A 13,832-nucleotide genomic window follows, 5' to 3' on the forward strand; every position below is an offset into this window, starting at 1 on the left:
AGCGATGGTGTCGTTCAGACTTAGCAGTCCTGTGTCAAAAAGAAACAATGAAAGTTCGTGTGGACCCTGTGAGACATTCCTTGTAATGGTACACACAGTAACAGATTAAGTACTTCCCATAATTTATAACATTATTGTTTATGGTTCATTTACATTTTTGTAATTTTTTTTGCTTTAAAATTTTCGCATATTGCTAATATATCTTCTGTAGATGTAAAGTAAAATGTGTTATACTGGAGACTGAAGTTCTTTGCATTGTATGTGCGTAATGTATGGAAATTGTTTATTGCGTTAAATAATTTTCTGATGACATTTTGTATTTAAAATTGTTTGTGTGTATAAACTGTTCATGTTGATGTAAATCTGACAATTTAAGAAATGGTCACGCTTAGGAACAATGTAAGAAATAGGTGTTATGTAAAATTCAGTGTGCTTTTGTTTGAAACGAAAGTTCCTCTGGGGAGTGGAAAAGGTGGAAAGGGCGAATTAGCGCACTACCTAGAGCAAGCGCGGGAAGTAAGTCTGGCTCTGAGCACTATGGGACTTAACAGATGTGGTCATCAGTCCCCTAGAACTTAGAACTACTTAAACCTAACTAACCTAAGGACATCACACACATCCATGTCCGAGGCAGGATTCGAACCTGCGACCGTAGCAGTCGCGCGGTTCCAAACTGAAGCGCCTAGAACCGGTCGGCCACAACCGCCCCGCACGGGAAGTAAGTCACACAGGCTGTAGGCAGCAGTGATTGAGGCAACACCTTGTAAGTAGGCTGTTTATGTTTTCTTATTGGCAACGTTACGTAGCGCTCTGTATGAATATCACTGGCTGCGCTGTGTGCAGTCTGTGGCTGGTTGGCATTGTTGTTATACTCGCCACTGTTTCGTTGGGCAGTTGGCTGTTAACAGCGCATAGCGTTGCGCAGTTGGAGGTGAGCCGCCAGCAGTGGTGGATGTGGGGAGAGAAATGGCGGAGTTTTGAAATTTGTAAGACTGGATGTCATGAACTGCTATGTATATTATGATTTTTCAACACTATTAAGGTAAATACATTGTTTGTTCTGTATTAAAATCTTTAATTTGCTAACTATGCCTATCAGTAGTTAGTGCCTTCCGTAGTTTGAATCTTTTATTAAGCTAGCAGTAGTGGCGCTCGCTGTATTGCAGTAGTTCGAGTAACGAAGATTTTTGTGAGGTAAGTGATTTGTGAAAGGTATAGGTTAATGTTAGTCAGGGCCATTCTTTTGTAGGGATTATTGAAAGTCAGATTGCATTGCGCTAAAAAATATTGTGTGTCAGTTTAAATACAGTCATGTATAATTGTTCAAAGGGGACGTTTCAACCTTTGTGGAGCAAGAGAAGCTTTGCCTGCAAATTCGCGCAAAAATACCTCGGATGAAGACCGCAAACGGCTTACGGCATTCCCACGAGTTGTTGGTCTACTGTGTGTAAAATTGAACGACACCAAGAAGAGAAACTGAGCCCATACAGCAAGTTACTTGCAGACCATACTGTGGGTAGTATAGCCGTAATAATTGTTCGCCACACCCAAGCCTACAGCAACCAGATAAGATTTTTTGTATCATGTACAGCGTGAACCATTAATTTAAACTGTGTTTTAATCATCATTCTTGAACTTTAAATAAATTGGTTCACCCTGTTATTTCAACCTGATCTTACACTTATATAGGGTTGCTTCCTGGTGTTTGATTAATCCGAGTATCCTGTTTTACAGACTTATGAAGTGTCAAGTTAATATAAAGAGACACTATTTAAATTGTTATAGTAAAAGCTTGCTTAAGTAAAATTCAATCAGAGTGTAGCCAAGTTGCTAGAGTCTGTTAAATGACTATACAGAGTTAGTTCAAAGAATAATAGCTTTTGAAAATAAATTCCAGTAATAAAGAGGTTTTCTCGAAGTGAAATGTTCAGTATAAAAAGCGTGTTCTTTAGTACCTAAGTATTTTAGTACTTAAGTTTTTGTTTATAGAAAATGCTTTTCTAAAAATCCCCCTGGCCAAAGTTTTTAGCTTCCTTAAAGTTATCTACTAGGCTTTTCCACTTAAAAACGTCATGTATAAAGGTGTAGTTCAAGATTGTTTATGCAGAGTAATATTTACTTGAAGAAGCAAATTAACCAGTAGCAAGAAAGTATGCAAAATGCATGCTTCTGCTTTTCCAATAGTTCACTGTTTCATTGCCTAGATAGGCTGGCGACTGTTAGTATATGTTTTAAACCACTAAATGAACTTGGAGCTGAGTTGTCCTGCCTTCAATATAATACTATACATACCGCGTTTCTTTCTAACCGCTGGGTTAGAGCTTAGGAAAAGAATTGAATTGTCTGATTTACTTATCCATTAGACACAACATACGGGCAAATAAAGTAAAAAGGGTAATTCTATTGACTAGCCTTTCCTATTAACAGGACTATCCTCCCATATTGTACTTTATTTGGAAACTAAACTAAATTTTAGTGGAGGGTTTTATTTAGGTAAAAGCATACAAAAGTACAACAGTAGGGGTAGGGTTGTACATTTACTCTTATTTCACGATTTTTTAAATTGAATACACGAACTAGTAAGACGTTCTCAAAAATGTTATTATTTTCGATATACAGGGTATTCGGAAATTCCCGTTACAAACTTCTAGGACTTGTAGGGGGGAGTGAGTACATAATATTTTGAATAGGAACCCTTGTCCAGAAACGCCGTTAGAAAACATGTTTGCTGGGTAGGTATGGAACAGGATAGTCACGGAGGGGGTGGTTACATCGGATCAGCTGATGGCATTTGAATTCTGCCCTACCTCTCTGACCTGGTTCGAGCCTTATTCCCGTGTCTGTAAGTGTTAGAGCAACATTGTTGAGTACATGTTTGTAGAATACACCCACATGATGCTTCTGAATGGCTAAGCTCACGGTAATGGAAGAGGTGCTCGTCGCCTGTATCAAGATCGTTCTCCACAACGTCCGACACCATCGCATACCCTTTTCGCCACAGTTACGCAACGGCCTCGAGGAAAGGTACCTTCACCGTCAGTAGGCGTGACTATGGTGCTCCAAGGAGACGCTGCTCGCCCGAATTGGCAGAGACCGAACTGTATCACGTAGAAGAGGACCCGTCAACGATTATACGAGCAATTTCTTTGGCTATTAATGAGTGCAATTATAGAATAAGTGATGTACTGAATCACACCTAATAAATTATTTGTAGATGTGTTCGCGTTACGAACATGTTTTTAAGTGGTTGTAGCACGGAAAAAACGCGTTTCCGGCCATGGGTTCCAGTTCAAAATATTATCTGTTCATTCCCTTCTATAAGTCTTAGAAGTTTGTAACGGCAATTTCCGAACACGCAGTAGTGAAGGATCTAAACATGTTGAGATGCAGCCAACGTAAAATACTGGTGGCAGTGTCGACGCATTAAAACGAGATCAGTTTTCCACTTTTCAAAGTCTTCCTTGAAAAGAACTTACTCATCAGACACGACTTTTGTGTCTTTGCAAGAGCAAGAGAAATATTGATCAGTAATTGCCATAAATGTTCCATTCTGCTACTCCAACCAACAGGTTTTTGCCCGTGCCACGTTGCTGTCTCAGAATAAAAAGAAAATGTAGATCCACCGGTTCTGAGGTGCCTTTGATCTTTCTAGTACAAGGGTTTTCACAAAGGGAGAGTAAACTTGTCGCAACTTCTTCAGCCTGAAGAATCAGGATCTTGTATTTCTCTCCAAGAGGTTTCAGTTTAGAGTTTGTGGAAACCTATCCACTACCTTCTGTCGTCTCCAACATTAGGGAATTCAGTGCCCAGCGTCTACAGGGTGTTTCAGAATTATAGATTGCAGGGGGGACTTAGTAGATCAAGTTTAACATAGGAACCCATGTCCGTAAACGTGATCCAACGGCGCTACAGAGCATCAAAGTTATAGTCGCCGGCGCCTGTTAATTTATGCATGTACAGCGTGACTACGTGATGATGTTACAGACTTTCTAGGATGATGGAAAAGGATAAATGTATCAATTTGAGGTAACGAGTCGAAACGTATAAGCTAAATCCGTGCTGATGCCTCTGACAATTGAATACTGGTACAGTTGTTGCTAAGATTGTACGGTAGGCAACTTTCAGTGGTGGTAGTGCGGACCAAAACAAGGACAAAAGTGTCCAATGGGCTCTAAAATGAATACCTGAGGGACTATGAGCGCTTGTTCATCTTCGGTACAGTGAAACACATCTCCTCTACTGAACAAAAGCTCATAGCTCTTGAGGCATGTATTTTAGAGACCATGTTTTGGCCTATAATGGCACCTCTGCAAGTCGGACCCTACAGTCTTAGCAAGAATAGTACCAATACATGTATTCCACTGTTAGAGGTATCATAAAGGTTTTCGCTTATAACTTTCGACTCGTCATTTCCGGTACAGGGAACCTTACTTCCAATTGATACATTTATACTTCTCCACCATTCTTGAACGTTTGTTACGTCATCAAGGAAACGCCCTGTAGATACATATATTTACGGCGCTGGGGCCCATAACTTTGACGCTCAATAGCGTCGTTGGATGACGTTCCCGGACATGGGTTCCTATGTTAAACTTGATCTACTAAGTCCCCCCTACAACCTCAAGAAGTGTGTAACATGAATTGTGAAACACTCTGAATAAAGAAATGGCACAGTTAGAGACTAGGTTATGCTTGTTTTGAACGATGAAATTGAAGACTATAGAGGACGATAACACACTGTCATACTGATAAGCCAAACATTATGAGCACTCTGCATGTATTTGAGTGGTATCTGTTCTGTGCAACATGTCCGAAAGAACAGACATCATTCAATTCTATACATTTCTGTAAGAGCGCGACGATTACTTGACGTTTGTTTGGATGCGGATGCACTAATATCGTTCGATCTCCTACGGCAATCAATAATTAGCGAGTAGGGGGTTACTGGACGACGGAAACTGCATGGCAGCCTGAGAAAATGGGAAATTTGAGTCGGTCAGGGAACGTGTCCAGAATGGCCGAAGCGGTTATGGCGACCGCTCATGAGAAGCGGCAAATACGGGTTCGAGTCCAGGTCCGATACAAATTTTCAGCTTTCGCCATTGCATTACCACAATGTCCTGTGCGGTTCCCACTTATCCCTTCCCTTTCCCACCCTCTGTTTCACATAAATTATGACCAGCATCCACCGTGAGACTGAATGCTCCATGATGATGTTATGGGCGCGTGACCCGGTAAGCCACCCAGCTACACTACTGGCCATTAAAATTGCTGCACCACGAAGATGACGTGCTACAGGCGCGAAATTTAACCGACAGGAAGAAGATGCTGTGGTATGCAAATGATTAGCTTTTCAGAGCATGCACACAAGGTTGGCTCCAGTGGCGACACCTACAACGTGCTGACATGAGGAAAGTTTCCAACCGATTTCTCATACTCAACTAGCACTTGACCGGCGTTGCCTGTTGAAACATTGTTGTGATGCCTCGTGTAAGGAGGAAACATGCCTACCATCACGTTTCCGACTTTGATAAAGGTCGGATTGTAGCCTATCGCGATGACTGTTAGCAGAATATGGAATCGGTGGGTTCAGGAGGGTAATACGGAACGCCGTGCTGGATCCCAACGACCTCGTATCACTACCAGTCGAGATGACAGGCATCTTATCCGCATGGCTGTAACGGGTCGTGCAGCCGCATCTCGATCCCTGAGTCAACAGATGGGGACGTTTGCAAGACAACAACCATCAGCACGAACAGTTCGACGACGTTTGGAGCAGCATGGACTATCAACTCAGAGACCATGGCTGCGGTTAACTTTGACGCTGCATCACCACAGACAGGAGCGCCTGCGATGGTGTACTCAACGACGAACCTGGGTGCACGAATGGCAAAACGTCATTTTTTCGGATCAGTCCAGGTTCTGTTTACAGCATCATGATGGTCGCATCCGTGTTTGGCGACATCGCGGTGAACGCACATTGGAAGTGTGTATTCGTCATCGCCATACTGGCGTATCACCCGGCGTGATGGTATGGGGTGCCATTGGTTACACGTCTCGGTCACCTCTTGTTCGCATTGACGGCACTTTGAACAGTGGACGTTACATTTCAGATGTGTTACGACCCGTGGCTCCACCCTTCATTCGATCCCTGCGAAACCCTACATTTCAGCAGGATAAAGCGCGACCGCATGTTGCAGGTCCTGTACGGGCCTTTCTGGATACAGAAAATGTTCGACTGCTGCCCTGGCCAGCACATTCTCCAGATCTCTCACCAACTGAAAACGTCTGGTCAACGGTGGCCGAGCAACTCGCTCGTCACAATACGCCAGTCACTACTCTTGATGAACTGTGGTATTGTGTTGAAGCTGTATGGGCAGCTGTACCTGTACACGCCATCCAAGCTCCGTTTGACTCAATGCCCAGGCGTACCAAGGCCGTTATTACGGCCAGAAGTGGTTGTTCTGGGTACTGAGTTCTCAGGATCTATGCACCGAAATTGCGTGAAAATATAATCACATGTCAGTTCTAGTATAATATATTTGTCCAATGAATACCCCTTCATCATCTGCATTTCTTCTTGGCGTAGCAATTTTAATGGCCAGTAGTGTATATAAACGGAGCAGAGGTGAATTGGGAATCATGCTGGCGATGATACGGACTGCAAATGGGGAAGTCCATTGACATAAGCGACTTTGACAAAGGGCAAATTCTTACGGCACGATGGCTGTGAACGAGCAACTCAGAAACGACGAAGCTGGCCTGCTGTTCGCATGCTGCTATTGAGAGCGCCAACGGAAAGTGGCTGAGGGACGGTGGAACCAGAAGTAGACAACAAATTGTTGAACGTTCACGGCTCATCACATAACGTGGAGATTGGCGACGTGCGCTATCTGAAAAGCAGAACAGGCGGTGTTTTGTCCGAGGTATGACGAAAGAGTACAATGCTGGGGCAGGCACAAGTGTTTCCGAGCCTGCCTTTCAGCGCCTCCTGTTGAACATAGGGCTCTGCAGCAGACGCCAGGCTGGTCCTCTTGAAGGGGCACGGCCGATTTCCTTCCCCATTCTTCAAACAATCCGAGCTTATGCTCTGTGTCTAATGGCCTCGTTGTCGCCGGGACGTTAAACACTAACGTTTCTTCCTTCTTTCCGCAGCAAACGACTCTTAATGTGTTCCCCTGTTGATCCAACGACATCGTCTACTACGACCGCAATGGGAACTACATCATCGTGATTGGACTGTGGATCATCGGAAACGTGTCGCCTGGTCGGACGAATAGCATTTCTTGTTGCACAAGGTCACGTGCGGATAAACTGTGCTATAGGAGTTGTTGTGGTCTTAAGTCTGCGGGCTTTCGAATAAAAAATGTGGCCCTCAACTACGTACCCTCAGACTCAAAGTTGAAATGTTAATATTTTTGGCTGGTTTCGTTGTCTGGGGACTGGGATACGTAGTTGCCGCATTACAAGCGAAATACTGCTGAGTCTACAGTATACAATATGAATATACACATGGATCGAATGGTCGAAGGTTCCTATCACTCGGCAAAAATGGTTCAAATGGCTCTGAGCACTATGGGACTCGACTGCTGTGGTCATTAGTCCCCTAGAACTTAGAACTACTTAAACCTAACTAACCTAAGGACATCACAAACATCCATGCCCTAGGCAGGATTCGAACCTGCGACCGTAGCAGTCGCACGGTTCCGGACTGCGCGCCTAGAACCGCGAGACCACCGCGGCCGGCTATCACTCGGCAATTGCGAATTTATAAATGAAAGATTGCAATTAAATAGAATCTGCAGGTCCTATTTTAACGACTTTAAATGGTGAGTACGATAGCAGAAGTACTTTTAAGAATGCCGTTTATTTCTGCAAAACACTTATTGGTGTCGATGGTACAGCAGTTAAATAAAATATAAGTTGAGTAACAGGGAAACAATAGATTCCTACTTCACATAATTAGTTGTGAACAACATAGCTCGCGAGATATTCACTTCTTCAAATGGTTCAAATGGCTCTGAGCACTATGGGACTTAACTCCTGAGGTCATCAGTCCCCTAGAACTTAGAACTACTTAAACCTAAGTAACCTAAGGACATCACACACATCCATGCCCGAGGCAGGATTCGAACCTGGGACCGTAGCGGTCGCGCAGTTCCGGACTGTAACGCCCAGAACCGCTCGGCCACTCCGGCCGGCTCACTTCTTCATGCATACTATGTCACTTGTCCGCCTCCATAGCTAAGTGGTGAATGCGGCTCACCGCGATGTGAAACACCCGGGTTCGGTAACTGGCTGTGCCGGCATTTTCCCTCGGTGGGATGGCTAGAGTGGGGTACACTCAGCCTTTTGAGACCAACTGAGGAGCTACTTCACCGTGTAGAAGTGATTCCAAGATCAAGAAACCCAGCAAGGACATGATCCTCAGCGCCACATGCAATGACATCATCGTCAGAGGATGACACGGCAGTCGGTCGGGCCCGATTGGCCTATCTAGAACCACAACGTGGAACTTTACTTTTACTTTACTTTTCACTTCGTAAAAATTGGTAATAAAATACTGGTCATTCCTTTCCGAGCCTACGATCTACCGAATTAAGTGTGCCTTACAAGGGGAGGCCGCCAATTGTGAAATTCAGATTCGATTCATACTGCGCATAATCAAAGCTCATGGCCAGAGGTGTAATGTGGCAAAGCACCAAGATGCACTTCTCAGCCGTTGTCGAGAAAATCGACAGAAACAGTTCCGGTGAAGTACTCTCTACGATTAAAAGTTTTCTACAGCGTCGTGGTGCAGCGGTAAGCGCTCGGGTTCGTAATCCGAAGGTCGCTGGATCGAATCTCGCGCCATGCAATTTTTTTTTTTTTAGTATTTGTTTTTTGTAATTCAAATGTGTACACACACACACACACACACACACACACACACACACACACACACACACACATATATATATATACACTCCTGGAAATTGAAATAAGAACACCGTGAATTCATTGTCCCAGGAAGGGGAAACTTTATTGACACATTCCTGGGGTCAGACACATCACATGATCACACTGACAGAACCACAGGCACATAGACACAGGCAACAGAGCATGCACAATGTCGGCACTAGTACAGTGTATATCCACCTTTCGCAGCAATGCAGGCTGCTATTCTCCCATGGAGACGATCGTAGAGATGCTGGATGTAGTCCTGTGGAACGGCTTGCCATGCCATTTCCACCTGGCGCCTCAGTTGGACCAGCGTTCGTGCTGGACGTGCAGACCGCTTGAGACGACGCTTCATCCAGTCCCAAACATGCTCAATGGGGGACAGATCCGGAGATCTTGCTGGCCAGGGTAGTTGACTTACACCTTCTAGAGCACGTTGGGTGGCACGGGATACATGCGGACGTGCATTGTCCTGTTGGAACAGCAAGTTCCCTTGCCGGTCTAGGAATGGTAGAACGATGGGTTCGATGACGGTTTGGATGTACCGTGCACTATTCAGTGTCCCCTCGACGATCACCAGTGGTGTACGGCCAGTGTAGGAGATCGCTCCCCACACCATGATGCCGGGTGTTGGCCCTGTGTGCCTCGGTCGTATGCAGTCCTGATTGTGGCGCTCACCTGCACGGCGCCAAACACGCATACGACCATCATTGGCACCAAGGCAGAAGCGACTCTCATCGCTGAAGACGACACGTCTCCATTCGTCCCTCCATTCACGCCTGTCGCGACACCACTGGAGGCGGGCTGCACGATGTTGGGGCGTGAGCGGAAGACGGCCTAACGGTGTGCGGGACCGTAGCCCAGCTTCGTGGAGACGGTTGCGAATGGTCCTCGCCGATACCCCAGGAGCAACAGTGTCCCTAATTTGCTGGGAAGTGGCGGTGCGGTCCCCTACGGCACTGCGAAGGATCCTACGGTCTTAGCGTGCATCCGTGCGTCGCTGCGGTCCGGTCCCAGGTCGACGGGCACGTGCACCTTCCGCCGACCACTGGCGACAACATCGATGTACTGTGGAGACCTCACGCCCCACGTGTTGAGCAATTCGGCGGTACGTCCACCCGGCCTCCCGCATGCCCACTATACGCCCTCGCTCAAAGTCCGTCAACTGCACATACGGTTCACGTCCACGCTGTAGCGGCATGCTACCAGTGTTAAAGACTGCGATGGAGCTCCGTATGCCACGGCAAACTGGCTGACACTGACGGCGGCGGTGCACAAATGCTGCGCAGCTAGCGCCATTCGACGGCCAACACCGCGGTTCCTGGTGTGTCCGCTGTGCCGTGCGTGTGATCATTGCTTGTACAGCCCTCTCGCAGTGTCCGGAGCAAGTATGGTGGGTCTGACACACCGGTGTCAATGTGTTCTTTTTTCCATTTCCAGGAGTGTATATATATATATATATATATATATATATATATATATATATATATATATATATATAATTCCCGGCAATCAGTTGCAACAATTATGCATATAATAAGTTGTTGAAAGTCGTTTCTCGTGGAAAAACTGGCGACTTCGAACATCATTGTGTTTTCCGCAGACAAAGTTGTATTTCACAGACGTAGAAACGATATTCCGAAACGAATACGTATAGCGTAAGTCAAACGTTCGAATTAGAACAGAGACGCCACGAACACAAATTTGCTGTGGCAGGTATGAAATGTAAGCTCCGTTACTCGCTCGTTACACTTGAAATACAGATGTTGAATGGGCTGAAACGAGCAGCCGCATAACAGCGTAGTTGCCTGCTAACTTCGAAAGAGGGTAGATGCGGTCCCTAGCGCAACTTATAACATCGTCGAAAATCAGTGCGGACGGGAGAGCTTTGGTACACCCTGTTAAACAAACGGAAAAATGGAGGCGGTACAATTGGAGAGCGATCCAGCGATTTGCCTTCACCAACATGCATAAGAAATTCATTAATATATATATATATATATATATATATATATATATATATATATATATATATATATATATATTGAATTACAAAAAACTAATTAGAAAAAATTGCATGGCATGAGATTCGATCCGGCGACCTTCGGATTACGAACCCGACCGCTTACCGCTGCGCCACGACGCTGTAGAAAATTATTGATCGTAGAGAGTATTTCACCGCAACGGTTTCTTTTAACTGTCGATTTTCTCGACAACGGCTGAGAAGTGCATCTTGGTGCTTTGCCACATTACACCTCTGGCCATGAGCTTTTATTATGCGCAGTATGAATCGTATCTGAATTTCACAATTGGCGGCCTCCCCTTGTTAGAGGATCGACCATAATAACGTATCTACATGTCCTATTGAGTACTCGCTGAATGTTTTCTTGCACATTCAGCCGCACGTCCAAGTAGTCACGAGCAGAATCGCTACGGCGCCTCACCCATGACTGCCAGGCGGTAATTGAGAGCGACGACTATGACACCCTGGTCGAGCAGGAAGTCTGGGCCGTACTCGCTGGCGGAGCTGCTGCCTGCCCAGAAGTGGCCGCCGTAGATCCACACCATGACCGGCAGGAGCGCCTCCTCGGACAACTGAAAAGAGATACGAACAAAACTAATGACTCGGAATGACAGTGATAAATTAGTTTCACACACACTCCCAAGTTACTGAAATAGAGCCAACAATGTGAGATCGTAAGGCAAGGCCACACGCGATGACCTGTCTGCACACATTGAAAGATATGCGTTTGTTTCGCACTCGTTTCACATTTTCATCATTTTTATTCTCACGATGGCATGCCCTTGTTGCCCTTAATTTTCTTTGTCGAAGTCACACAGATACTTGAGAGAGGATGGGTGCAAGATATTTTGTTTTATTTTCCATTAAATTCAGCAGTCCGATTCCTGTAGCCAAAATGATTTCCTTTCCCGCCTTGACTGTCTAGCTTGAAGGCATGGGTGAGCGTTTTGAATGTCACGCAGAGGCCAAAGAAGCCCCTTTTACTTATTCTCTCAAGTACTAGCACCAACCATTGGAATCTCACTTTCCCGTATTTTTTGGTGCCGCCAAGGGGTGTCTCTGAAACGGCGACTAGTTTCCGAGGCTTTTCCGCCAACCCCACTGGGTGTTGGAACGGAGGCCACCTCCCTCTCCTAAGAAATTCCTCTCTGAACAAGGGAGAGAAGTTCACTTTGGCAGGGAGAGTTTTCTAGCCTTTGGTTAGTAAGCGTATGTGTTCCTAGCGTACTCGAAATTAGATATTGTCAAGATGCGTGTAGTGACTTAGGAAGATAGTAAGTAAACTCAAACGTATCAGCGTCTTGCCGACCGCGGTGGCCGTGCAGCTCTAGGCAGTCCAGTTCGGAGCCGCGCTGCATCTACGGTCGCAGGTTCGAATCCTGCCTCGCGCATGGGTGTGTGTGATGTCCTTAGGTTAGTTAGGTTTAAGTAGTTCTAAGCTCTAGGGGACTGATGACCACAGCAGTTGAGTCCCATAGTGCTCAGAGCCATTTAAACCATTTTTGTATCAGCGCCTTCTTGTTCCTTAGTCGGAGAGAGTATGAAGCAGTCCTTATTCGTGTCAAAATTACATCAGTTTTCTACTCGCAAAGAAGTCAGAACTAATAATTTTGGTTCCGTCTGCAGTTTGCCTGTTTACACCGCTTGGTCAACTGCTCTTGTTTTCTCTATTAAAGAATTATAAGCAATTACCTTTTTATCTAGACTGTAGGAGTTCTTGGTCCTACTTTCCACAAACATGCGTGACTCCTATATATTTCAGTAAACTCAACAATGAACTTCCTACAGCGCTTTTTTAAAAATAGGAACTCCCATTTTTTATTACATATTCGTGTAGTACGTAAAGAAATATGAATGTTTTAGTTGGAGCACTTTTTTCGCTTTGTGAAGATGGCGCTGTAGTAGTTCTGTATTTTAATTTAAAAAACCTACCTGTTACCAACTGTTCGTCTAAAATTGTGAGCCATATGTTTGTGACTACTACAGCGCCATCTGTCAAAAAAGCGAAAAAAGTGCCCAACTAAAACATTCATATTTCTTTACGTACTACACGAATAAGTAATAAAAATGGGGGTTCCTATTTAAAAAAAAACGCAGATGATATCCGTTTGACCTATGGCAGCGCCATCTAGCGGGCCAACCATAGCGCCATCTGGTTTCCCCCTTCAAGCTAGACGAGTTTTGTCCTTTGTAGTTTTTTCGTTTGACTCTTATTTTGTGAGATATTTGGCCCGGTCACGATCAATGGACCACCCTGTATATGTCAGAAATTGCATTCCATTGCAACATGAGATTCATGCTTTGTGTGTTCTTTTGTCGAAATTCAGTGTTCCTCTTGCTAAAACTGGCTGTTCTTCCAGAGCAATGCAGCAAGATACTTTCTCAGTTTTTTCAATTAGAATATTTTAAACCGTGAAACAGTCAGGAAGTGTTTGTCGTATTAATGAAGGTACAGACATGAAGCAAGAATTCTACAGCTTCTCCTATTGTTTCGTTCTGTAATCTAGAAATAACTACCGTTCTCATTTAAATATCAGTCATTCGAAGCAAAAAAAAGTCTAGGAAACAAGGGCTCTAACACTCATGGATCATGAATACATCATCTTCGGTACTATGGAACAGATCTCTTCCACTGCAAGGTATTTTCCACAGTTTGAAAGATGGTAGTATGGACCGCAACAAGAGCAAGTGTCCAATAAACATGCGATCTAAGACACGTAAGTGCATTCCCTAAGAGCCATGAGCTATTCTTCATTTTCGCTGCTGTGTAACGCACCTCTTCTACCGAACAAGTGCTCAAAGCTCTTCAAGTATGTATTTTATCTTGTTTTAGTCCATACCACATCATCCTAAAATATGGTAAGCAAAG

The 13,832-nt window shown here is 44.7% G+C and overlaps 1 protein-coding gene across 1 annotated transcript in view; it reads right to left on the reverse strand.

The window, feature by feature from the left end:
- Nucleotides 1–11,370: 11,370 nt before the first annotated feature.
- LOC126456795 (juvenile hormone esterase-like) overlaps nt 11,371–13,832 on the reverse strand; it is a 32,114-nt gene continuing 29,652 nt past the window's right edge. The window contains exon 4 of the mRNA XM_050092587.1: nt 11,371–11,535. Within this exon, the coding sequence (XP_049948544.1) occupies nt 11,371–11,535 (165 nt within the window). The remainder of the gene's footprint in view (nt 11,536–13,832) is intronic.

This window comes from Schistocerca serialis, chromosome 1, assembly GCF_023864345.2.
Source record: "Schistocerca serialis cubense isolate TAMUIC-IGC-003099 chromosome 1, iqSchSeri2.2, whole genome shotgun sequence".
Taxonomy (NCBI): Eukaryota; Metazoa; Arthropoda; class Insecta; order Orthoptera; family Acrididae; genus Schistocerca; species Schistocerca serialis.